Below are 26,359 nucleotides of genomic sequence, written 5' to 3' on the forward strand. Positions count from 1 at the left end.
ACTACATTTTAGAGAATAGAATTAAATGTCCAAAAACTGTGATCTAGAGAAGTGTTGTGGATATGAGCAACAGGGTACCAAATGTGTGGCTGAAGCCAGAGGTGCGAGAAAGTGCAAGGGATGGAACTTGAGCTAGGACCTGAATAGACAGAACATTGCAGACACAGCAGGGTGACTCGGTCACAGTAGTCCTAAGCTTCTCTTTGTCTGCCTTTACCCACGACACTGAAAAGCTACATACATACTCAACTTCCAATCCCCATGCAACTCAGGGTGTCCCTAAGACAACTAGGCTCAAAAAAGCTTTAGTTTTCGAATAAGGCTAGTACTTCCTCCTGCCCTGGCCAGAACCTCTTCATGCATGGACAGGGGCCACAATGCCTAAAGTGAGACAGCCATTGTGTGACCATGAGCCAGTCAGCCAGAGTACTAAAGGGAGCCAAGCAAAATGAACACGCCTGGGTTCTCAATGCCCTCATTTAACTAGCACACCAAACTTAGGGTAACCATCTCCAGAATTCTTGTTATAGAAGGGAAAAAACACCCTATTTGCTGCAGTCACGGTAGTCCAATTTTCTGTTATTTGCAGCCTAAGTGCAATCTACACTGAAACACGAAAATGAAGGAAGAAGCGATTTCATGAGATGAAAAACACAAATGAATACCATACACAGAGCTACTTCAACGTTATGGTTTATGATACTAACATTTAAAATGAAGAATCAAATTCCACCTTAATCCAGCAGCTTTCTGCTTACAGTGCACAGTCACATTACTGCATTTACACCCCAGCAAAACCTGCACGTAGGAACTGCCGTGCCTTCAGGAAGACGTGGCCGAAGTGCAGCAACGGAAATATGCAGCCTGTTCAAAACTGCACAGTGCAAATCAAGTCCATCCAAAGAAGGAGAAACGTGAACAGCAGCTGGTTTCATGTAAACAAAACATAAGAAAACATGCACAAAACGGCTTAAGTAATTTTTCTACATTAAGATAATTTTCCTAAATTGTTCCTTCTGAAAGTGTTTGTTTATTTAAGAGATGAAGAAAAACTGTAGGCTAAGAACCACATGTGAAGAGTAGTAATTTTTGGTTCTTGAATTAAAGAGTGAACTAAATGAACTATGGTTCCTTCTTCATAGAACATCTCTACAGTAAAGTTACCATGTATATGCAATTAAGTGACTCATTTTATAAACCTTTGTGATTAAAGGGGATATTTCATTTTCCTTTGTTTAATATTCATATTAATATGAATGTCTCACTACATTGACTGAAACCCAGAAGAATAAAACAGTGGACAAATTCCAAAAGCAAATGGATTTTCTTTTCCCATGAAGCTAACAGTATGGAATTTTAACAGATGTTCTATTTGGTCATAGTTAATAAAATGAATTATGTAGGATTAAAATAGGGCTCAATATGTTTGCCTTGGATTTTAACTGAAAAACAATTTCACATTAAAAGTTTCAAAAGATTTATAATCACTTTTTTCTTTTTCAGTGGAATTACTAAGATGTAGAATATTACTGAATTAATTATAGCACTCACTACTCTTCTAATAAAACCAGGCTTATAAAAATTATTTTTTAAGGTTTAAGAAAACTGAAATCTTAGAAAATTATATACTCTTTGGTATTTTATCACCTAACTAATGCAACGATCTTAGAATGTAGCGTATCCAAAGGCTGAACCACCACCCTACATAATTTCAAGTTCCCTTAGAGATCCCTCAGCATTCTGAAATGGCCATGGTATCTAGAAGCATCTGAACAAAAAAGTAATCAAATTCCAAGGAATCAAAAAACCACAAATAGTTACTGAGTGCTGACTTTGTGGAAGGCATTATGCTAGAGCCTGTGCATTCTATGAACAGGTAAAACTCCAGCGGCTGTTTTCAAGAGTAACTTACATGCTGAGAAGACAAGGCAGAAATATATGTGTAGCCATAAAGAACTGAAAAGTAAAGACAAACCAAAAAAGATGGGAAGAGGTAAATCAAAGAAAATTTCAGAGAAACACAGAGATAGATACACAGCACTTTGATAGAAGGAGAAAAAAATCTTATCAGAAAAAAATCTCATCTTACCTTTTGGGGTTTTTTTTTTTGCCTTTTTACTATCATGGAAACAGAAACTAGTACACAGGCTTAAGGATATTAAATAATTAAGAGACGTTCTAGCTATAGGTGCTTCAAAAGCTTTTTCAACAGAAAACATTCAAGTGTTGCATTCTCAGTTAGAAAGCCTTCCTCTAGATGGATAATATTAAGTGGCAAATAAATTCCAGTAAATTATCAATCTGTCCCAAATAAAGATAATCATAAAAATTTTCCAACCCAATTGCATTAGTAATTTTGATCTGCTCAACCATCAACACTCTCCAATTGCAGTTAAGAAAGCTTTACAAGTGATGACAGTTAGCTGGCCTCTAGTTCAAACACAACTATTGTTACCATCATCCTGAAACGGCATTCCTATGTTTAAACCCGGACAGATCAAGGTTGCATCCCTGTTCAAGAACTTATGAACCTAGAGGCAGATTCCTTTCTTTTTTGTAAGTATATTTTATTGATTATGCTGTAACAGTTTTCCCATTCCCCCCCCCTTTATCCTCCCTCTGCCCTGCACCACCCAACTCTCCAGCATTCCCCCCTTAATTCATGTCCATGAGTTGTACATTAAGTTCTTTGAACTGTTTCCTATACCATTCTTAACATCTCCCCATCTATTTTGTGCCTACCAATTATGCTTATTCCCTGTACCTTTCCCCCACCATTCCTCCCCTTCCCCCTGAAAACCCTCCATGTGATATCTGTTTCTCTGATTCTGTTCCTGTTCTAGTTGTTTGCTTAGTTGGTTTTTTTTAAGGTTCAGTTGTTGATAGCTTTGAGTTTGTTGTCATTCTACTGTTCATAGTTTTTGATCTTCTTCTGTTTCTTAGATAAGCCCCTTTAACATTTCATATAATAAGAGCTTGGTGTTGATGAACTCATTTAACTTGACCTTCTCTGGGAAACACTTTATCTGCCCTTCCATTCTAAATAATAGCTTTCCTGGATAGAGTAATCTTGGATGTAGGTTCTTGACTTTCATGACTTCAAATACTTCTTTCCAGCCCCTTCTTGCCTGAAAGGTCTCTTTTGAGAAATCAGCTGACAGTCTTATGGGAACTCCTCTGTAGGTAACTGTGTCCTTTTCTCTCGCTGCTTCTAAGATTCTCTCCTTCTGTTTCATCTTGGGTAATGTAATTACGATGTGCCTTGGTGTGTTCCTCCTTGGGTCCAGCTTCTTTGGGACTCTCTGAGCTTCCTGGACTTCCTGGAAGTCTATTTCCTTTGCCAGATTGAGGAAGTTTTCCTTCATTACTTGTTCAAATAAGCTTTCAACTTCTTGTTCTTGATCTCCTTCTGGCACCCCTATTTTTCGGATGTTGGAATGTTTAAAGATGTCCTGGAGGTTCCTAAGCCTCTCCTCATTTTTTTGAATTCTTATTTCTTCATTCTGTTCTGGTTGGATGTTTATTCCTTCCTTCTGCTCCAAACCATTGAGTCCGAGTTTCCTTCCCGTTTTGTTGGTTCCCTATATATTTTGCTTTATTTCACTTTGGGTAGCTTTCATTTGTTCCTTCATTTTGGGACCCAGCTCAACCAGTTCTGTGAGCATCCTGATTACCAGTTTTTTAAACTCTGCATCAGATAGGTTGGCTATCTCCTTGTCACTTAGCTCTTTTTCTGGAGTTTTGATCTGTTCTTTCATTTGGGCCATTATTTCTTTGTCTCAGCGCACCTGTTATGTTGTAGAGGGGCGAGGCCTTAGGTGTTCACCCAGACGAGGCACCCTCTTTACTGCCTTGTGGCGCTGTCTGTGGGGGAGGGATCAGAAAGGGAACAATAAGGCTTGCTTGCCCCAGTCTAGCCCCATTTTCCAACAAAGTCTGTCATGTGAGACTGGGAGTTTCTCCCCCCATGGCGACCCCCACAGTAGTTTACAGCTAGCTTGAGTATTTGGTTTCCTATTCAGCCAGCCCCACCTCCCTCGCAGGGTTTGCCACCTTGCCCGCATGGTCCTCCATTTTGCTGTGGGTCCTCTCTGCCCTCCCCGCTGTCCTCCCTCCCTCCTACCAGTCTAGTGAATGTTGCTTTAACTCCTTGGTTGTCAGAGTTCCATGCAGTTTGAATTTCTGGCACTTAAGGTTGTTAATTGTCTTTAGATTGGTTGTTATCTTCCTTTTGGTTGTGCAAGGAAGCAAAGGGTTTCTACCAAAGCCTCCTTCTTGGCCCAAACTCAGATTCCTTTATTTCTGAGTCTCCTCGCAGACCATGTTGCTATCATTCTTCCTTCCTGAGCCTGCTGTGAAATTTCAACAAGAAAAGTCTGTGCAAATTTCCTAGCACAGATGGGCAAACTTGGGCTCAGAGAAATTTTGTATCTTGCCAAGAGCAGAATTGCATTTCACACTTACGCATCATTTCCTGTCAAAAACTCTTTCAATTAGCAAGAATACTAATAGTCATAGTTAACATTCCTTAAACACCTGTTATGTGACAGGCTCTGTAGAAAAGCAATTAATAAGGATCTCCTCATTTAATTCTAACTCCAGCACAGTTTAAATAATCAGTTTACAGTAAAGGAATAAAACATTTCTCAGATATATGTTAACATGACCAGTCTCACTTAAAATTAAAACTACAGTGAGATCATTTTCATATCTTAGATTGCTAGTACCCTTCGTGAGGCAAAAGGAAACAGAGCGCTCCCACATTGTTGGCCAAAGTGTCGACTGATGCTTCCATAGAGAGCAATTTGGTAGTAAGTATCAAAAGTACAAATGCCTATACACCTTTAAGCAAGCAATTCCACTTTTTGGCATGTAACCTAAAAACACCCTCAACCATGACACAGGAACAATATTATTCATTGTTGCATGTCTTCAATATCCACCAATGAGGAACTGGTTAAATAAACAATGGCTCGTTTATACAATGGAGTATTATGCAATCATAAAAAAAGAAGGTGCTCCTTATGAAGTGACATAAATTGATCTCCAAAATATTTTGGCTAAGAAAACAAACAAGATGCAGACCACCCAGAATAGAGTGGCTCTGGAAAAATACACAAGACTTACACAGGGTGGGACAAGGGTAGGTTAACAGCTGTGAATATGTGAAACAGAGTTTATTCTTGTAATATTTATTATTATATCACTTATCATATGAACAACTGTAAACCTACCTTTGCCCCACCCTGTGTAACGTGAAGAGTTTGGGGGAAATGAACTTAGTACAGACAACAGAACTGGAAAACAGATACAGATGGACAATCCTTGAGGCTTGATTCCGAAAGGTTCCTGTTTCCAGCCACTAGATCAGGGGAATTATCACTGCCTGAAGTAGATATTAAGCATAACGAACTTTGGGAGACTTCCGGTCAAGATGGAGGCATAGGGGAATACAGCTCACCTCCTTGCACAACCAGATCAAAATTACAACTAAACTATAGATCGACCATCACTCAGAATGGTCAGAAATTGAGTTGCATGGAAGTCCGTCAACTACAGAATTAAAGAAATCCCATTCATCCAGACTGGTAGGAGGATCAGAGACATGCAGATACAGAACAGGCTGGTCCCATACCCATGTGTGATGGGTAAAAATTCAGGAGGGATATCTCAGAAGTGAGGGGTCCCAGCCCCACACCAGGCAATAAGTACATAACTATCAACAACTGAATCTAAAAAACAAACTAAGGAAACAAGAACAAAGACAGAATCATGGATACATAGAGAGTTTTGATGGTTGACAGATATGAGGGGAGTCTGGGGAAATGGGTGAACAGGAAATGGGTGGAGAGTTAATGGGATTAAGAAATACAAATTGGTAGTTACAGAAGAGCCATGGGGATATCAAGTACAGTATAAAAAATGGAGTAGCCAAATAACTTATATGTATGACCCACGGACATGAACAAAGGGGTGGGAACTGCCTGAGGGAGTGGGGGGTGCTGGGTAGAGGGGGGCAAAGGGGAAAAGAATTGCAACAACTGTAATAGCATAATCAATAAAATAAGCATAACTAACTTTGGAAAGCTTCCATATCTACTTGCAAGTTAACTTTTCAATCAAGTGTTAATTCTTGCATCTGAAGGCCTCAAAGAACTTAAAGAATACATTGAATGAATTATTTTGGCCTGCTTGACTTTGAATGCATGTGTTTGATTGCATGTGTAATAGAATTTGGAGGGAGATCACTTTCACTGAAGCCTCGTAAGAAAATTAGGGAGAGAGGGGGAGATAACCCTCATCTATCTCAAATCTCTTTAGTGGCCAAACTTATCTACTAAAAAGAAGCCAGGAGTTGTTCATCACCAAAAGGGCAACATCCTGCCATGAAGCAGCTACAACCAGCATATCACTGTCAGATTCGTGCAGACATGAGTCAAACGCCAGTAATTTATCCTACAAACTCCAGGGGCCATTATGTCAGGCTCTTCCAAGGGATCTTCCCCTGTGCTCCACTAGAGCCTCCTGGCAAACATCCCGCTGGGGTGAAATATTCAACCTCTCCTCCCAGCAAATACCCTACTCGGTCAAGTGCTTTCTTGAAGAGCCCTCGCTAGGGTTCAGGTAGAGGGAAATCACTCTTGCCTCTTCTAGAGGTGTGAAAACCCCAATTCTGCTTGATAAGCAAAGAACATGAGTTCTTTCACAGCCTTGTGCCTTTGCTCACGCTGTTACATCTGCCTATCTCCTTGACTACTTCTGTTGCCACTCCTTCAAGAATTAAGTCAAAACTAATTTTTATTAATGCAACAAATACTAATGAGTGCCACCCAAGCACTGCTTCTAGAACTCCAACTGCATCTGGTTATATCCACATCATTACAGCACTACTACACTGCACCGTAACATGTCCACGGCCCTAATTATTCCTCTCTGTGTGGTGCCCAACACAGAGCAGACACTTTTTAAATGACTGTTGAATAGAAATTGTGGATAAAACACACTTGCTGAGCTTAATTTGGTCCTACTTCTTTTGAAACAACTTGCCCTTCTCTGCTTTCTTCTTCTATAGAAGTCCTTCTAATTCACATGTGAGATCCTGAGGCTGCTCTCCGCAGAACTCTCAGGACAATGGACCCTCTCAAATCAGCCTGGCTCCGAAGCAGCTGTGACTTTGCTCCCCACGTCCATCTTACTGTGATGATACCACTGCACCACAGTGCTTGGCCAAGATCATGAGGAAAACAAATATTGAAAGGGTGAGGGAAATGGCATAATCTGTTGACCTTGCTGAGACTCAATCTAAAATTCACAGTAACTAAAATAATTTAGGAGAACATAGGGATAAGCCTGCAATCTCCAGAAACATCAAATGTAGTAAAAAAACAAACAAAAAAACAGGTGATAGCATTCACAAAATCTAAAGAACACACAATCTATTTTAAAATGCATGGATTCAAACTTCAATCTCATTCTAATGGACCACTGCTAGGGAGATAAAACTATTTTAAAGGAAAAATTGTACTCAGAATAGGTGTGTAAGTTTCCTGGTGATTCTCATTAAGGTTTCAATGCACCTGCTTATTGAAACAATCAAACACACTCTTGGCAAAAAAGATTTGATATTGGTGTCAGAACAATGTAAGAATTGAAACTTTATAATGCAAAAATTTTGTTTAAAGCAGATATATCACTTCTTATTTTTCTCATTTTAAAAAGAAGCTATGTTTCATTCAGCAATAATTCTTTTCTCATTCCATCAGAAAATCTGTACAAAAGTAATATTTCAACTAAAACCAGTTCTGAAAGCCCTTTTATGAATACACATAATGCAAAGATCCCAGTTAAGTTTCCAACCAGGCACGCCGTTTTGAGTAAACAAAGTCATCTCAGTAGGGTCTCACTATTCGCAAGAATTGCAGCCTAGAAATGAATTACCTAAGCAATTAATCACATTTATTGTGACATATGCCAAAACAAATTTTTAAAAGAATAGAATGCAGTTGTAACCATGTGTTTTATTTACTTGTTTGAATGCAAAACCAGTATTCTCTGGCATGTAAATATATTCATTTATTCAGCACCTCTCAGAAAAATAAAAAAGGTTCATTGGACTCCGCCAAATAGAAAACAAGGACACGGAGCAGATGTGCGCAGATGCTCTTCTGTGTTTTCTTTAGTAGGAGATTCTGTCCCAGGCCTTTTCACAGTTATATGTCTATCACACCTTCACGGCGTATGCTTCAAATACTTTACACCTTTATTTGTCAATTGTATCTCAATAAAACTGGGGGGGGAACTCTAGGATTTAAACTCACTAAAAAAGAAAAAGAAAATTATGTCCCAAACCAAACACTTAATATCTCACATATCTGTAAATCAACTTTTAAACTTTAATACAGCCCCTTTTATGTGAAGCAAAAATTAAATAAAATATGCTTCTTACAGCCATATACTGAAGTCACTCTGCTTTTTAAACCCCACCCAAAAAACAAGAAGAAGAAAGTGACCACACTGAACCGTGGGGTTTGGAGCTGGAAGGCACAGAAGGCAAAGCGACGTGTGGGCCTGGACTCCAGGCCAGACTGGACTTCCCAGCTCATCGCACTGTTACTAGGAAAGCAAGAGTTAACTGCATCATACAGATTTTTGAGACACGTATCTCTTAGAGTACTTCTTTCATGACCAATTTTTCACAAATTCTGTGTGTTAGAGTAATTAACTTAATATCTTATTCTTTTTAGCTATCTCCCAATATTTCAGCTACAACAAACACCACTCTAGAATTACAATGAAGCTACAGGGTGGGCTATTCTGACCACTGGGATTGCTCATTCCACAGACCCATTCATTCGACCCATTTATTAGATGTAAAACCAACACAAGACTAAAGGGTATCTTAAAAAGTGATGATAATTTCCCTTTTAACTTTTTAAACCAGTTTCTCTAAATAAATTTTCTGAACCAAACATATTGTTTTTTGGACTTCGATACTGGAAATAAAGTTTGTTACCTCTCTCAAAACTGTGCTTGTGTAGCCTCGATACAGTCCACGGATGCCCTGAAACAACAGGAAAGAAGAGCAGAGGTTCCAGAAGGACGTTCAATAAAGTGCATGAGCTGCTCCTAAAGTCTGAGCTTTAAAACACCATAATGACCACAGTTCTCTCAGGAGTTAAAAGGTTCTAACTGGCCCAAGGTATGGAAAGCTCAGGTCAGCTCCCTTTGAAATGAAAACATCTCTAATAATAAAACTGACTATATATAAATTTAGCTTTAGGTACTTCCATATTTCTTCTTGTGAAAATAATACCTGAGATGTTTTAAATAAAAATATTTCCAAAAGCAAATGCACACAGAATGCTGATTATCTTTTCATATGCAAACAGAATTTCAGTTTCAATCAGAAGATACCATAAATTCATTAACAACCTCTCAATAGTGATAAAACCTCTGGACAAGCCTTGGCTCATCTATTTCACCATCCACATGGTTCAACACAGACCCTCCCCTGGGCTGATCTCATTCACACAATTAAAGCCTCAGTACCTCCTCACCGAGGTGACACAGGGACCGTCCAGAACTACTTTTTCTAAAACCCACACTGACTGAAATTTCCATGTGACTGACTTTGAAAAAAAAGCAATGGTTTAAAGGTTTCTGTAAAACTATGAAGAAAAGCAGCTCAGTGGTTCCTAGTCCCATGGCCGGCAGGAACGATTTCTGACCCACAGCTTACCGCTAACCAGGAAAAGAGGAATCACACTGTGATATAAACACTATGATGCTGGTGACTGATACCGGTCCATTAGTAGACTCTTCTTCATTGGCCCTCCAATTCTATAGTAATGTTTTAATAGCTCTTCATCCATTTTACACATTCTCTACTTACGCCATGTCTGATTCCAAAAGAACTGTGGAAGGGTTACAATGTAGGACCCATACACCGTAGTGGCACTCACTATGTGTTCGTTTAGAAATTTTGAATAGAAATAAAAATGAAAATAAAATTTCAAAAACAAATAAAGGAAAGACAATGATAATCTTAGCATAAAAAGTTACTATAATACTACATTAAATGTAGCTTTAAGGTCTCTTCTAGGACTTCTGATATGAGACTCACAGTGTTCATATCAGCTGCTATAAAGTCTTTTTTAATAAAGAAAAAAGAACTTGAAAACACATCTTACCTCTTGATATAAAATGTTTGAGAAAATCTTAAATGTTCTTGAAGAAGCAGAAACCTGTGCCCTCTGCTTAACTACTTCAGAAGGAACTCGAATCAGGCAGGCAACCTAAAATATATAAATTTAAGTACATCCTAAAAAAAGAGGTAACTGCCATGAAAATTGAAATTTTTTAATAAGTAAAAATTATGGTGTAAGGAAGTATAATGTACAGGGCTTAGTACAAGATGTCAAAAGGTTTTTCTGTTGTTTTTTTTAACACAAAACACTTAGAACCCTTAATGGACACACATTGTTTTATCAGCTCAAAACCTTCCCTCCTCTGCTCTGTATAGAGCCTCCCACCTCCCACCACACTGTTCCAAGCACATCTGTCTATAAGCCCCTGGGTAGCAACAAGCACGTTTACTCATGTTGAACCCCTAACACCTTTAAACAGCATCTGGTGTTCACATGACAGTCATTTCAAACATGTGTGACAAAAGACTGAACTAATCAATCAAGCCTTTGCTTTACTGGGAGCAATGCACACGTTGGTAGAGGCAAGACTGCTCATTCACAGGTTACCACTAACCTTCCATCTTACCGCCTGCAGCCTCAACCGGCTCCCAGCCCCAGCACACCACATCGCCCACAACAACGGAGGAGTAACACCAGGCACTCTCAGACCTTCTCCAGCATTCAACATGACACAGGTCCCGGCTGGTCCATTCTCACAGCTGACCGATTTTAACATCAGCCTTCATGATATGCCAGCAAGAGGTATATGCCACCCCTCACTCACAATTTGTCACACAACCGGGCCCAAGAAGAACAAGCCTTCTTTTTTTTCTTTGATGCACCCCCAGCAGTACTTACTTGCACGTGTAACATGGTCACCCTGTTAGGACAGCTGATAGTATGTAGATTTGGCAAAGGGTTAGGGACACTGACACCCAAACCAAATCACCATTCTGGTGGCAAGTTAGAAGGGGAAGGCAAGTTACTAGTGTCTCTCAACCTCCCCCCAAAGAAGATCTTTTTTCCATACTTACCAAGACCAATTTCAACTGCATGCAACCAAGAATTGCACTCGATATTCACCACAGACAAGTATCAAATGGAGATTTGCAGAGCAAGGAGTCAAGAGTCTCAAGTAATGTACATATGAGAGTTAACAGCGTTAATCAACATTGTTTCAATGGAGGACTAGGGCAGCAGACCAATGCAGAGAATTCATAAGTCATTTCAAGACAGAGACGGGCAAATGTAGACTATTACTCCAGGAAGTAGGCTAACACATCAGCAGACTGATTCAGAGTTGAAGGCAGTTCTTTGTCTTGTTTTATTTAAGATGGTTAATATCTGCACATAGTATGGGGAAAGTGATCATAGCAAAGCAGAAGTTAACAATCTAGAAAACAGAAGAGAAAATACATGAAGACGCCAGAGGCTATGAGAAAAGGCAGAGTCAGGGGTCCCTGGCACCTGCCTACACAACTGTGACTGTCCGCTTTGCCCAGGCTGGCCCTCAGCAGAGGGCGCCACTTCGTGCATCACAAGCGGACCTTTCCTTCAGGGCTCACCTCCAGCAGGAGATGAGCAGTGGTCTGGTTGAGCATATTCAGACCTAGACTGCGGCCCCAGCTCTGAAAGTGAACTCTCACGCATTCCATTTGCCTTCCTGGGTCCAAGTTTTGACTTGGTCCAGAAATCTTTATGGTATCCTTTTAAGTACTGATTTCTGTAATTAATTTTCTCCTTAAATTCATACCTTTTCTCCTTAAGTTCAAAAGATTCCTTCTTTATTCTGTAAACTATTTCCTCCTTATTCTTATTTCCCAAAATAAACTACCTTACCTGACAGTTTTTACCTATTATATCACATAGTTTTTCAAATATATTCTCTCTTCTACTAAACCATAAACATTATGAGGGCAAGAAGAAAAGAGACATCAACCTGACTAAACCACTGGGAAGGGAGGCAGGGAATCTCTGCACTGTATTTTCCCCCAGCTTCATTTAGGCATAATTCACAAATAACTCGTATACACTACTTTTTGTATTATTTTATGCAGAAAGCAAATGAAACTACCTGAGGAAAAATAACACCAAAGATCAATCATTTCCACTGAAATGACCTTCCCGATACTCTAGAATTTTGTAATATATTTTTTCCTTGTGTTGAGTAGTGTGCATGTATGTATGTATAGTTATATAAAGACAAGGAAAAACAGAGCGGAATTACAGGCAATGCTTCTCCTCTTCTGCCGACCTGTATTTTCTAAATTCTCTCTAAAGAACATGTATTACTACTTTCTAAAATTTTTCAACATACTTTCAAAGGGCAAAAACATTTGCTATGAACCAAACAGTCTAAGTGAATAAGAAAACAAAATGAGCCCCGGCTGGTGTGGCTCAGTGGATTGAGTGCCTGCCTGCGAACCGAAGGGTCGCTGGTTCAATTCCCAGTCAGGGCACATACCTAGATTGCAGGCCAGGTCCCCAGTAGGGGTGCGCGATAAGCAACCACACATTGATGTTTCTCTACCTCTAAAAATAAAGCTAAAAAACAATGAAAGAGCTACTTTAAAATGTTTTTCTATGCAATCCTACTTATTATCCTTGAGAAACAACATTTAATTCAATAACAATAACACACACAAAAACAGATTAAACAGCTAACCAATAAGGCCTAAAATTGAGAATAAACTGTTACTTTTGATAAGAGTAAACTTTTAAACCCATCCTTATAAAACGAGGATAGAAAATAAAATCCTGTGAAAGTTACATGAACCCAACAGGACAGCTCCCAGCATCTAAAACTCATTAAAGAAGTGAAAATAAATTAAAAAGAAAAGAAAAAAATAAATAAAAGGGTATACTAAGTCCTTGTATTTTTCAATTCAAGAGGTCAAGAGTGAAAAATGACCCCCACATGTCAAGAAAATAGGAAATGTCTGCTTTTGTGAGTTGGCATAAATATTTATGGAACTTCACACTTCATAACCTTCCATGTTCTTACAGTATTGTTTTTATTTCTTAAAAATACAGAAGCAGGAGAAACTTTGAAAAGGTTCTCAGATGAAAAGCAATCTGACTAACAGAAGGGGTACAAAGCACCCCACGTGGCTTCCTGACTTCCATGGCGAAAGAGGCAGGCCACAAAGCAATGCCTCATTTCCTCCAGCAACTCCGCTGCCTTCCATTCGGTTTTCTATTAACTCTGATCTTTCTTAGATTTGAATTTGAGCTACAACAGAGTAGTATTTCACTGCACAAGAACAAAAACACGTTACCGTACTGTGGTTCTACGAAAGGAAATAAAGGTAATGTCATCTGTGGCTCTCTTGGTCAATCCACTCTCTACAGCATTCTTTCCTCAAAAATCTGCCGTTTGGTATGAACCCATCACACAGGAATGGTGGCATTTTCATTAAACCCAAGAATGCTTTTATGTTAAAGTTCTATCAGAGAACAAGAAAACTAAGGTTTTCCATAAAGAAAATACATGTGTCCCCATCTTTTATCAATAATGAAATGTAACTCATTAGATTTAAGCATATCAAATATTTAGTGAGCTTTAGATTAAAAATTGTTTATAAAAATAAAGCTGCTGCCTACATTTTTCTTTTTTTGATACAGAAAAGACTTTTCTAATACGATTTTACTTACTTTTCCAATGGAGAGCTGAACATGGTCTTCAATATTTATTAAGCAGCAAAGTGAAAAATTACAAGTCCTAAGACTAAGGGTTTGAAGGGGACAGTTACAGCAAACTAGAGCCTCACATTAGGTTAATGAATGCAGGCAGAGAAAGGGATGAGGAAGAGAAAAATGCCGCTGAAATCCCTTGTCCTTTCGTGGCCACAACTAAATTCCACACCTCCCACATCTGCCAGCATGTACAGACTCACTTCCAGCCTCGTGCTCCTGAAATGCTCCTCAAAGTCACTAGGCATCACCATAGTACCTTAACATTGTATCTTTTTTCCCAACCACTTCATCATAGTTCACAAAAAATTACTGATATAAGCTTCTTCTCTAAGAAACTAACAACCTGTAAATGTTTTTTATATTAGAAGCTAAGTATATCAGCATTTTATATGCAAATCAACCTGAGACTGTAGAAGTTAGTGAAGGTCAGGGAGCTACTTGGCTTAAGGAGCAAGGATAAAACACCAATCTTTGATTATCATCTCCAAAATTATTTTTAATAAAAGGTATACACATTTACACACAACTAATGAATTTAAAGATTCAAGGTTTAATATCAGCCAATTCTTAATGACTAAACAGGTAAATCTATATAAAGTCAACAGAGCCCTGGCTGGAGTGACCCAGTGGATTGAGCGCCAGCCTGTGAACCAAAGAGTCACTGGTTAAATTCCCAGTCAGGGTACATGCCTGGGTTGCAGGCCAGGTCCCCAGTAGGGGATACGTGAGAGGCAACCACACACTGATGTTTCTCTTTTTCCCTCCCTTCCCCTCTCTCTATAAATAAATAAATAAAATCTTTTAAAAAGAAGTCAACAGAAACTTAAGTTGAATAGTGCCAATCAAAGTAAAAGCAAAGAAGCTGCTTTAGACTTTTCAAACTCAATGTGGCAAATTAATGAAAGGGAGAGAGAGCTGAAGATTTTTGAAATGCACAGTTTACTTACTTGTAATTTATTCCACATTCTTTGTGTAATTCCCAAAATTCTTTCTAGAAAACAAGTTTCCAAATTAAGAATACCTAAAACATCTTTCTACACCTCCATTAAACATTGAAACCCTGTAACTCATCTGTGTGTCGATTCTGCCATCTTCTGGCTACAAATGGAACCATAGCTGTCGACAAAATTACAAATAGCAATTTATCCTAATGTACTCACTCTCCTTAAGGTTTAAATTTTATCCACTGATACTGGGATATAAGTTCATCACACCTTTTTTCCTGATAAGACTCTTTCCATGTATACAAATAACCAATAGAAATAAGAAAAAAAGAGTTTTGTAGGTAGTAGTCTTTTGTCTGACAAGACTAACATCTTAGTAATCCAGAGAGAAAGTTATCTTCTCAACAAAAATAATTATATCATCTATTAGGTCCTGTGTCTAAAGTTGTTCACATAATTTTACCCATCTCAAAGGAAGCTCAAATGGCTTTTTTACTTTTGCACCTTTTCTTAATAGAAATGAGCCATGAATTTGACCCCAAAGGCAAGGAAAGTAAAAGCAAAAATAAGTGAATGAGACTACACCAAACTAAAAAGTTTCTACACAGCAAAAGAAACCAACAGCAGCCCTGACTGATGTGGCTCAGGGAGTTGGGCATCCGCCGGCAAACCAAAAGGTCACTGGTTCACTTACCAGTCAGGGCCTGTGCTGAGGGTGCAGGCCAGCTCCCAGGTGGGGGGATGCGAGAGGCAACTGATCAATGCTTCTCTCACACATCGATGTTTCCCTCCCTCACCTTCTCCCTCCCTTCCCTTCTCTCTAAAAACAAATAAATAAATATCTTTTTTAAAAAAAATAAACCAACAAAACAAAGAGGCAACCAACTGAGTGGGAGAAGATACATGCAAACAATACCTTCAATAACAGGCTAATATAAAAAATATACAAAGAATTCATACGACAACAAAAATCTAATTAAAAATTAGGCAGAAGACCTGAACACTTTTCCCAAGACATAGAGATGGCCAACAGTTATATGAAAAGATGCTCAATCTCACTGGGCATAAGGAAAATATAAATCAAAACCACAATGTGATACTACTTCACACCTGTCAGAATTGCTATCATCAAAAAGACAAGTAATAAGTATTGGAGAGGATGTAGAAAAAACGGAACCTTCATACATTGCTGGTGGGAATATAAATTGGTACAGCCTCTATGGAAAACAGTATGGAGGCTCCTCAAAAAATTAAGAATAGAACTACCATGTGACTCAGTAATCCCTCTTCTGGGTATCTAGCCAGAATTTGAGAACACTTATTCATAAAGATATATGTAGCCCTATGTTCTCTGCAGAATTATTCGCAATAACCAAGACATGGGAACAACCTAAATGCCCTCTGATGGGTGACTGGATAATGATGTGGAACATATATGCAATGGAATTCTACTCAGCCATAAAAAATGATGAAATACGGCCATTTGCGACAATGTCAATGGATCTTGAGAATATCACGCTAAGTGAAATAAGTCAGACAGAAAAAATTAAGAACCATATGATTCTGCTCATATGTGCAACATAAAACAGAAAGCAACATGTAAACAAACTCATAGACAACAGTGTGGTGGTTACCAGAGGGGAAGAAGGTAATGGAAGTCAGCTATATAGTGACAGAAGGATACTAGACTCTGGATGGTGCACATAAAATAGAATGAGGTCTGTCCAGAAAAAGTCCAGCCATTGTTAATATAACAAGAATAGAATAGTTTGTGTGATATTGATGTAACCTGGTAGCCAAGGAAAGAGGACTGGAATGCGCACACGTGAACAATGACAACTTCACTCTACTAGTCAGTGGGGGTGGTGGACACCACTGAGTGACATGTGTACTGTGTGGCCTTCGCATCTGAAATGACTGAGCACATAGAGCAATGAATCTGCATCAAATTTTGCATTAAGTTTGAACATTCCTCCATGGAAACTACTCAGATGATTCAGGCCACAGCTATGGGCAACTGGTGATGGACAGCTTCATCACGACAACACGCCCACTCACACATCAGAGTTTTTTGGCAAAACATCAAGTCACCCAGGTGACTCAACCTCCCTACAGCCCAGATTTGGCACCCTGTGACTTCTGGCTTTTCCCCAAACTAAAATCACCTTTGAAAGGGGAGAGATTTCAGGCCATCAGTGAAATTCAGGAAAATACAAAGGGGCAGCTGATGGTGATTGGGAGAACTGTGTGAGGTCCCAACGTGCCTACTTTGAAGGAGACTGAGGCGTCATTGTCCTGTGTACAATGTTTCTTGTATCTTGTATCCTCTTCAATAAATGTCTCTATTTTTCACATTATGTTGCTGGATACCTTCTGGACAGACCTCATGTACAGATCATGTACGGTGAAACTGTACACCTGGAACTTACATAATGTTATTAACCAGTGTTATTTCAATAAACTTAATTATAGAAATTTTAAAGTGAAAACAACCCAACCCTCCCCAATTTTCTCCTGGGACCCAACAGAAGCTGACCTCCCCTTTGTCTCTCTGGACTGTCTATGGTTCGCCCCAGTTTGCATGTCCTGAACTGTAACTGCTCTGCTATTCCCAAATAAACTCATTTGCTCCTTGATAATCTTCATTGTTTAATTTTAAGGTTGACAGTATGTAATCACGAATCAAAGCAAATTTGTAACAGTGGCATTCAATTCATTATAGCTACCAAAATCCCCAATCATAAAATACAAAGGTTTGTGAGTGACAACGCACAGACTGCACAGAAGTAGCAGACACTAACTTTAGCAGTTTGGTTCTTGGGGAGAAGTAGTCAGTTTTCCACTTACAACACAGTGGCGATGGCTGACTGAATAAATAACACTCCTGTGGCTTGAAATGGTTTCTTTAATTTCATCATCCTATATGAAAATCACAACAATTGTTTCTATAAAACTGAACTTAATTGTTTCATAAACTGTGTTTCATGAATTAAATTGTGTTTAAATTAAGAGCAGTTCTTAAATAAAAAAGACAACACAGAGCATCCTTTGCCTCTAATCCACTAACTAAGACAATCAGTGAACTGCACCTTCCCAGATCATAAGTCAATACCATCTGAATGAATGCTGCATACCACCTCACGGAAAGAACAGGAAGTCCATAAAGAAAATAATATGAAATGGGTTAGAGGGGGTCATCTAGAAACCGGAGGGACAAGGGTTAAACTGGTCCTTCATACGAGCCCCCCTGAAAAATCTTTCAGCACATGCACACTTGTGCTTTGAATAAAATGGGTCATCAGCACACGTGGTCATGCCAAGCCCTGGCCCTCTCTCAGGCCTGCCTTCCCTCCCCTTGCCCCTTCTGCACACTCACTCAGGCTCAGCCAGCCAGGACAGCTGGCAAGCTGCGTGTGCTGACTGAACAAAGCAGACTCCACTGGAGAGCTTGGGCGTGTGCACAACACACAGACACAACACTCTAACACGGGCGTCCACCATGAAATACGCACAGAAGGGACGCTGCTGGAAGGGCTGGGGAGAGAAAATGACCATCTTCTTTGCCAGTTCCTCCTCTTTAACACCTCCTAAACTCACCTCCTCCCTCTGCATCCCCTTGCCCCTGCCCTGGCAGAGGCTGCGGTCATCTGTCTGTCCTGGAATTTCTGACACAGCCTCCTCCCTCCGCCTCCACATTGCTGACAAAGGGGCTCCTAAAATGCCAACCAATGGTGCTCTTGTGCTCACCTCTTCAAGGGCTAACAGCCAAACTTTTCACTGTAGCAGATAAGGACCCCCAGCTATGCCCAACCACACCCCTCTCCACCTCATTTCACAATGACCCAGCCATACCTGGGCTCCACTTGGGACCTCAAAGTGTCTAACGAGGGCTTTCCACAATTTCAATACCCCTTTGCACCCACACACCTAACAATGATATTGTAAAATGCAATCCACGGATTAGCTGTTCTACCAGGCCCTTCCCAAGGCAACACTTTCCGCCCACTTCAATCCAGACAACTGGCCATTCCTTTCCCCTCAGGCTCTCACTGTACCTTGTCCTTACTATTGTTAAAATACCTGTAACACTTTGATGTACTTAACAGATTTACACGTCCATCTCTACCTCTAGGCTGCAAGCCTCTTTAAGGCAGTGTCTTGTTGTTTTTTCCTCAACGCCTAGAACACCGCCAGTTACGGGCAGCAAACATGGTGGAGGGAACTACGGAGATGGACAAAGCAGTCAACATAAAAGGAATCAAAGGGGTCTGAGTGAGGAAAGGATATACAAATTAAAGGCTGTAAAGATCGCAACAGAAAGTGGGTTATTGTTATCTTCCTAAGTTTTTGTGTAATTCTCAGTTTGGGGGTTTTAATAAGAAATTTAAAAGTGTGGACCTGGCTGGGTGCTCAGTTGGTTAGAGTCCGTCAAGGCTGCATGTTCTGTCCCCAGTCAGGGCACATGCAAAAATCAGCCAATGAACGAATAAATAAGTGAAACAACAAATTGATGTCTCTCTCTGTCTCTCTCAAATCAATGAATAAAAATTTAAAAAAAAAAAAGAGGTCCCTCTGCCTTATGTACTCAATGTCCTCAGGTAAAAAAAGGTTCCCAGGCCACTGAAAAATTAACAGGAAAACTTCTGTTCTCATCCATCCTTAAACACTAGGAATTTCCACCTCAGGGCAGCCAGCAGGTCTTCTCCACCTAATCTCCTGGGACTTGACTGTACAAACATGGATCCGGCCAAGAATTATCACAAGTGCAAGTCAGAGTTAATCTATGTTAATTTATGTGTATTTCAAAATCTAATATGATTATTTCAAAAGCTACATTTCAAAAGTTGTCAATCTTCTATTATCTTGCTCAGTGGTTCTTAGAAAACGCCAGTAAAGATCATGAAAAACACTATAAATACATTTTAAAACATGATACTGACAGCAAAATAAAAACTAGCTAAACCCCTCCCTAAGGGGCCTCGATGAGGAGTGAGCTGTGCAAATGCTCCTGGCAGGCAGCATCAGAGCCTCCGCTGCTGCAGGCAACCAAACCTGGGAGGAGATGGAACAAAACAGTGTGCTGATATCCAGCAGGCCCTGGAACTGCCTGCAGGACAAAGGAGGCCCAGCTACCTTGTCAGTTGCTAGAGCAGCTAAACTGTAGCACAAGTTGCCTTCAGCCTCAAGGCTCTTTCTTCAACAGCGTGGCCTTGAAGAAAGCATCAGAGCTGGTGCAACCCACACTCTGTCTTCAGAACCCAATCTCCATTTCTGAGTACACTGCCACCCTCAAAACTAGCCAGTTTATTGAAGTAGGGTGTGTAACAGGTCTAAAGAAAGTAATTCTGAGGAAGACAGGACGAATCGCACTTCTGATCAGTGTGTGGCACTGCTCGTGTCCTGTACCTACAAAAATATTGTTATGTACTAGAGTGCTGAGCCAATTCCATGCAAATATTTACTACCGGGATATGTTACATTGTTTTATAATCCTAAATCAGTGGTACTTAAGTATCAGTGAGAACTAGAACCATCTAGGAATCTTGTTTACAATGCAGGGCCCCTGATGCCATCTCCAAAAATCTTCATTTGTAACTAGCTGTCCAGGCAATTGATTCCGAAGTAGATGCTCCTTGGATTATATTTCTAACAGAAGTACTCTTAGAAGCTGTCAGAAAAGCATTTATAACACATGATCTATTGGGTTGGCCAAAAAGTTCGTTTTGTTTTTTCTGTAAGATGGCTCTAGTAGCGCTTAGCTGTCTTTAACTTCATGGGAAGCAATTCTGTTAGACTGTATTGTGACAGCTGTTATATCAGCATTCGTTAAAAATATTTATCAAAATTGGTGAATTTTTGTGTAGCCATTTTAATATTGAAGATGGAAGAAAAGCAACAATTTTTGGCATATTATATTAAAGCATATAATAATAAGCATAATATTATGCTTTATTATATCAAGAAAGGTAAAATGCAACTGAAACACAAAAACAGATCTGTGCAATGTATGGAGAAGGTGCTGTGACTGACCAAACGTTGGCAGAAGTGGTTTGTGTAGTTCTGTGCTGGAGATTTTTCGCTGGATGATGCTCCACACTCAGGCATACAAGCTGAAGTTGACAGTGACAAAATCAAGACATTAATTGAGAACAATCAACGTTATACCACGTGGAAGATAGCTGACATACTCAAAATATCCAAAACAATCAAGTTATTGGTGAACATGAAAAATGTGTCTTTTATTTTACAGGAAAAAAAAAAACATACAGACTTTTGGCCAACCCAATAATTTACTTCCTAACTTTCTCCTTCACGAATTAGAATGGGGTTGGAAGGAATAATCTACCAGCGTGTGTGTGTGTGAGGGCATCCACGCACGTCATCCATGCAGGGTAAATTCATGGTGGCTTGCTTTTGGCTGCAAAGAAATGTCAATATTCTTTCATTTCTCAAAACAACATGAACTAAAACCAAAAGTTGGATAAGACCCAGGAAAAGTCAAATCTTAAAACCTTAAAAAAAAAAATCACTACCCCTGCAATTTTACAGTATCTGTTGTATGAAAGTAAGCCTACCCTGAACATTCTGATCTAATTACAAATTCTACTTCTCACGGGGCTTTATCCATGTCTGATGAAAACTGAGCTATAAAATAATTGAGGTAGGGATTTAGAGATTTGGCACAGCGAACTTTTTCATAAAAATGGCACAAACAGGACTCTTCTTACTGTTGTTACATATTAATAAATCTCATTTGATCCATTTTACTGTATTCCAAATTACAAACACCAGGTAGAAGGTTGTAATTATAGTTACTGATTGGTCATCACATTTTAGTCGAGGTGCTGCTACAGAGAATGGTTATTATGGTAGGGTTCTGCTTCTAAGTTTTTTTCATACATTTACAGTTGCTACAACAAAGTAATTGTGGACACATTCTTAAGGCATTGTTTCTAAGAAATCTGTAACATAACAACCTTATATCAAAGTAAATGGTTTATGAAGCAATGACTGAACTATTTTTTTTTTTAGGTCTCTATACCTATTGATAGTCCTACATGTTTTTGTTTTTTACCCCATTTGATTTTACCTATAAAAATGTGTTTCTCCTAAATTTACCCATTTCTTTCTCTTACTTTTAGCAACCACACTTGTATGAATCTGAAACCAAAAGCTTATGCTCTATGAAACTGAAATACGTTATTAAATCAGAAAAAATAGTACATGCATTTCTCAAGCATTTGCTGAGAAAACTGATACTGAATGGCTTTGGGAAGTTTTTAAAGAAAATTCAAAGACAATTGAAGCATCAGAACCAACATTTCTACAAACTTCTTACACTTGACAATCTTTTCAGCATAACTAATCCATAATTGAATTTGTTTATTTTTTCTAAACTGTAACTGAATTTAAAATCAATCAAAAGCCCTCTCCCTGGCTGGTGCAGCTCAGTGGATTGTGGGCTGGCCTGAGGAACCAAAGGTCACTGGTTTGATTCCTGGTCATGCACATGCCCGGGCTGCAGGCCAGGTCCCCACCTGGGCGCACGTGAGAGGCAACCAGACAACATACTTCTCACCAGTCGATGTTTCTCTCCCTCTCTTTCTCCCTCCCTTCCCCTCTCTCTAAAAATAAATAAAATCTTAAAAAAATAATAATAAATAAAATAAAATAAAATCAATTGAAAGTCCACATCAAGAGCTGCTCCCCCTGTGACATCAATTCATGTACCCACTGCTGATAGATTCTCCTTTTAAACCTCCCCGACATCATAGAAACTACAAAAGGCGTCTTACTTCATGTCGTACCACCAAGGGACTACGGAAACCCTAAAAAACCCAGTAAAGAATGTCCCAGAATCACCTATTTCCACTCTTACATACTTGTTTCCTAACTGACATCTACCTGCAGCACCGCCTATGTGCAGCGGTGCACACACCGAACACTGCATTACACGGACTTCTGTATTTTTCAAATGTCACTTACAGATATTAAAGGACAGAATATACAGAATTTTCTACAAATGAAAAGATGCAGCATTAACATGAGTAATCTAACAGCTCTCATTTGCCCTACCTTATTATACACATTTAAATACCTTATTTTGTAATTCTAAGAGGAAGTTTACAAACTGAAGAGAGCCTGTCCTTCAGCACCCCAAACTAGCTTTCACGCAAGATGGTTCTATGTGAAATGAAATAAATGGCCAAGTTCTTTTTGCGGCTTGCTCTCAGCAACATATTAAAAAATATAAACCAAATACTGAACTTAGTAGAATGTATTTAACCTTAACCAAAGCAACATGCATTTCTAAAACAGAGGCAAAAGCTATCATAAACACAGAATTTTCACAACCTGAGAGACATGGAATGCTCATCTGTGAATTGTTCTTCTTTAGTACTTACGCTCAAAAATAACTACGTGCAATAAGATTCTAATTTCAGGGTAGTATCACCAAAAAAATCTAAATCAAGGATATTAGGTTAAAAGATTTTTAAATTAAGTATAAATTGCTTTCTATTACAGTTTAAGCTAATTTTCAGGTAGAATTCAAGCACTAGAGTTCGTACTTTGAGTTAAGAATATAAAGAATTGAAATTCCCAAGAAATTTTATGCAAATGTCCATATGTCCACTTTACTGAAGAAAAGGACACAGGATTTCATTAGATTCCTAAAGGGGTTTCTAGTTCATAAAAGGAACTATTACTTTGTTCTTTCTTATTAAAAAATTAATATAACAGCACTTAATTATGAAAGCAATTATTTTTAATCCAGGGTTAACTTGGGTTCTGCAAAATAATTTTTAAACCAATGGCAAAAAAAGAAGTTTATTTAAAGCATTTCAGTGATTTTAATGTCTCAGGCTAATTTCTTTCAACATTGTCTTCAAGGACCCATACAACTGATTTCTTAGTCAAGAAATCCACCCTACAGCTATTAATAGAAAGACAATAAATAACAAGTGTTGGTGAGGCTATGGAAGGAACAGACCCTTGTGAATACTGCAGGATGCCATTAATATAAAATGCCCTAAATAGGCAAACCCAGAGAGACAAAAAGCAGTTGACTGGTGGCCCGGGGCTGGGAGGCAGGGGAAAGGAGAGTCACTGTTCACGAGTACAGGGTTTCCTTTGGGGTGAGCGAGATGTTGTGGAACTGGCTGTGGTGTTGGCTGCCCCACTCTGCAATTATACTAAAAACCACTGAATTGTACACTTTAAATTGCACGTCAATAAAGTTGTTATTTTTAATTGTCTTCTTAAAGTTAGTATTTACTTTTACTTTTCTGTCAGGATCTCTCTCTTTTCCTCATGCCCATTCTCTATATTCTCAAGTGAAGAAAATTCGATTACATAATTTTCTAAATGAAAAATAGCACATAGGAAACAAAACCACAATATATAATTACTCTTCAAGTAAATGTTAAAAAAAAAACTGATTTGCTTTCCAAATTTCCTAATGTTAATATATACAACTACTTCCTAAAACAGGAAAAAAATGTTACTTGATAAAATAATAACAGGTTCATAAACGGAGACCCTTTCTTTTCACTTTGTTATGCACTCCTGCCCATAACAGGACTAGGGCGGCTCAGTAAGACTGCAAAGCCACCAGACTGAAGATAAGAATGGTAAAGAACACGCATCTCTGAATGGAGACACACAGGTCATTCTAACAGAGAATGCCCCTTCGTACTGGGCAGGAGGGGCTGAGAGAGAGTTAAGAGGGTGAGGGTTGTCAGGAAATGTTTATCAGTACCCTTCTCCTCTATGTTAGTTTGGGAAAAAATAACCCTCTATTAGTTTTTAATTTAATGCCTGTATGATCCTAAAGACTTTTACAGATAGATGGTGAGTATCTCCAATGCAAATTATATTTTTATTCACTTCTCCTTATAATTCTGGACATGTTTGTTTTATTTTTTGAGACTACATTATTTAGTCCAGGTTCAGGTTCATTATATATCTCAGGAGAATTATTCCCTGTATCATTTACACAGTGTTCTCTTTGGTTTTTGCTTTCTGTCTTTTTTTGTCTGATATTAACATTATTTTATTAGTCTTTCAGTTAGTATTTCTGTATAAAGTAGGGTTGATCAGAGTTGTAGAACTGTTCTTACTGATCAACCCTATTCTTACTGTGAATAGTAAGAATAAGAAGTTATTATGGGAATGTGAAAAGTAATTGTGGGAGCTGATCAAGCAGCTTATGTAGAACTGTAACTTCTGTGTCCAGGGTAGGACAGAAGTCAGAGGGCAGGGGATCAGGAAGGAAAGATGGATGTGATATGGCAAAAGCCAGGACAAACAGGAACTCACGTTACCTCCCAGGTGATGTGGGTGACCTGCAGTACAAGCTGATACCCTTCACCACAGTGCCCGTACATCTGGACTCAGAATGTAGAGAAGCTGAAGGAGATGATCCAGTGGGAGCTGGAGGAGCTGCCCAAGTCCCCAAGGCAGTGATGCAGGGTATGAACTGCAAGCATGCCTGACCCTACACCAGTCGGCTGAGCATAAACATAACACCCGCTTCACTTCCACCATACACAACTCATACGAACGTCTCCTCGTCAGCCTAACCTGGAACCAACCTGGGAAAGGAGTTCTAGGAAAAGGAGTCTTAGCTCAGTTATGCTGACGTAATACAAAGCCGTTATAATTTTGCATGTGTATTCTCTTCCATCTCTTTAAATTTATTCTTTCTGTATAATTGTTTTAGGTCTGTCTCTTGTATATAGCACATAGCTGGATTTTCCTTTCATCCTATCTAGACCCTGTCTTTTATTTATCTTGTTTAATCCATTCACAGTTATTGGAATTTCTAACTCTCAACTTAAAAAATACTTTGTTTATCATTAAAAAATGAAACAAAGACTTGCAGGATCTCTATATCTGAAGTGTTTCATATACATAACTAGTTACTTACCACTTCTCCAGCAGAGGCAGCCAACATATGTTTCACAGGCATCAGACGGGAAGATGAATCAGCGTGCAAGAACCATTTCACATATTCATAGGTGATAAAAAAGGCAGCAGCTGAAATTTAAACAAGCCAGCCTTTCACAAGGTTCAGAAATATGTCAAAACAATTACAAAACTAGTTAATAAAATATGACATAACAGATAAAGATAATAAACACATACTGTTTCCCCGCCCCTCTCACTCCTGCAGAATTTATCAAGCCCATCTTATAAGCCGACCTGGACCTACGAAAAGGCAGAAGACATTACACCTGCACCAAAGGTAACAGCTAACAGCTAACCCATCATGTACCGTTTTGTACTAACGAATCACTTAACATTTCTTAGAAAGCTTTCTAGAAATGGGACGTAAATTTCCTCATACAGTTATAAAATAATCAGGATAGACAGCTTAAAGTTGCAAACAAATACCTTAACTAAATAAAACATCTAATGGTATTTTATTGCTGTTTAGTCAAAATAACCATGGATACTTTTTACTACATCAACCCACCTTTACATCAAGAAAACAATCAACAATTAAAACTGGAAATCAAATCTCAAAAT

At 38.9% G+C, this 26,359-nt stretch overlaps 1 protein-coding gene across 6 annotated transcripts in view; it reads right to left on the reverse strand.

Annotated features, from left to right (window-relative positions):
• Positions 1 to 26,359, reverse strand: part of SLC25A26 (solute carrier family 25 member 26) — a 159,119-nt gene that overhangs the window by 115,451 nt on the left and 17,309 nt on the right. For 3 of the 6 annotated variants that reach the window (XM_024556619.3, XM_024556618.3, XM_024556620.3), the window contains 3 exons: positions 25,758 to 25,867; positions 10,191 to 10,295; positions 9,014 to 9,061 (listed from right to left, as the gene is read on the reverse strand). In XM_024556619.3, coding sequence (XP_024412387.1) covers positions 9,014 to 9,061; positions 10,191 to 10,295; positions 25,758 to 25,867 — 263 coding nt within the window. Of the gene's footprint in view, positions 1 to 9,013; positions 9,062 to 10,190; positions 10,296 to 11,221; positions 11,551 to 25,757; positions 25,868 to 26,359 lie in introns of those variants that run through there. The other 3 variants (XM_045192199.2, XM_053929642.1, XM_045192198.2) reach the window with 3 other exon arrangements.

This window comes from Desmodus rotundus, chromosome 8 (assembly GCF_022682495.2).
Source record: "Desmodus rotundus isolate HL8 chromosome 8, HLdesRot8A.1, whole genome shotgun sequence".
NCBI classification, from domain to species: Eukaryota; Metazoa; Chordata; class Mammalia; order Chiroptera; family Phyllostomidae; genus Desmodus; species Desmodus rotundus.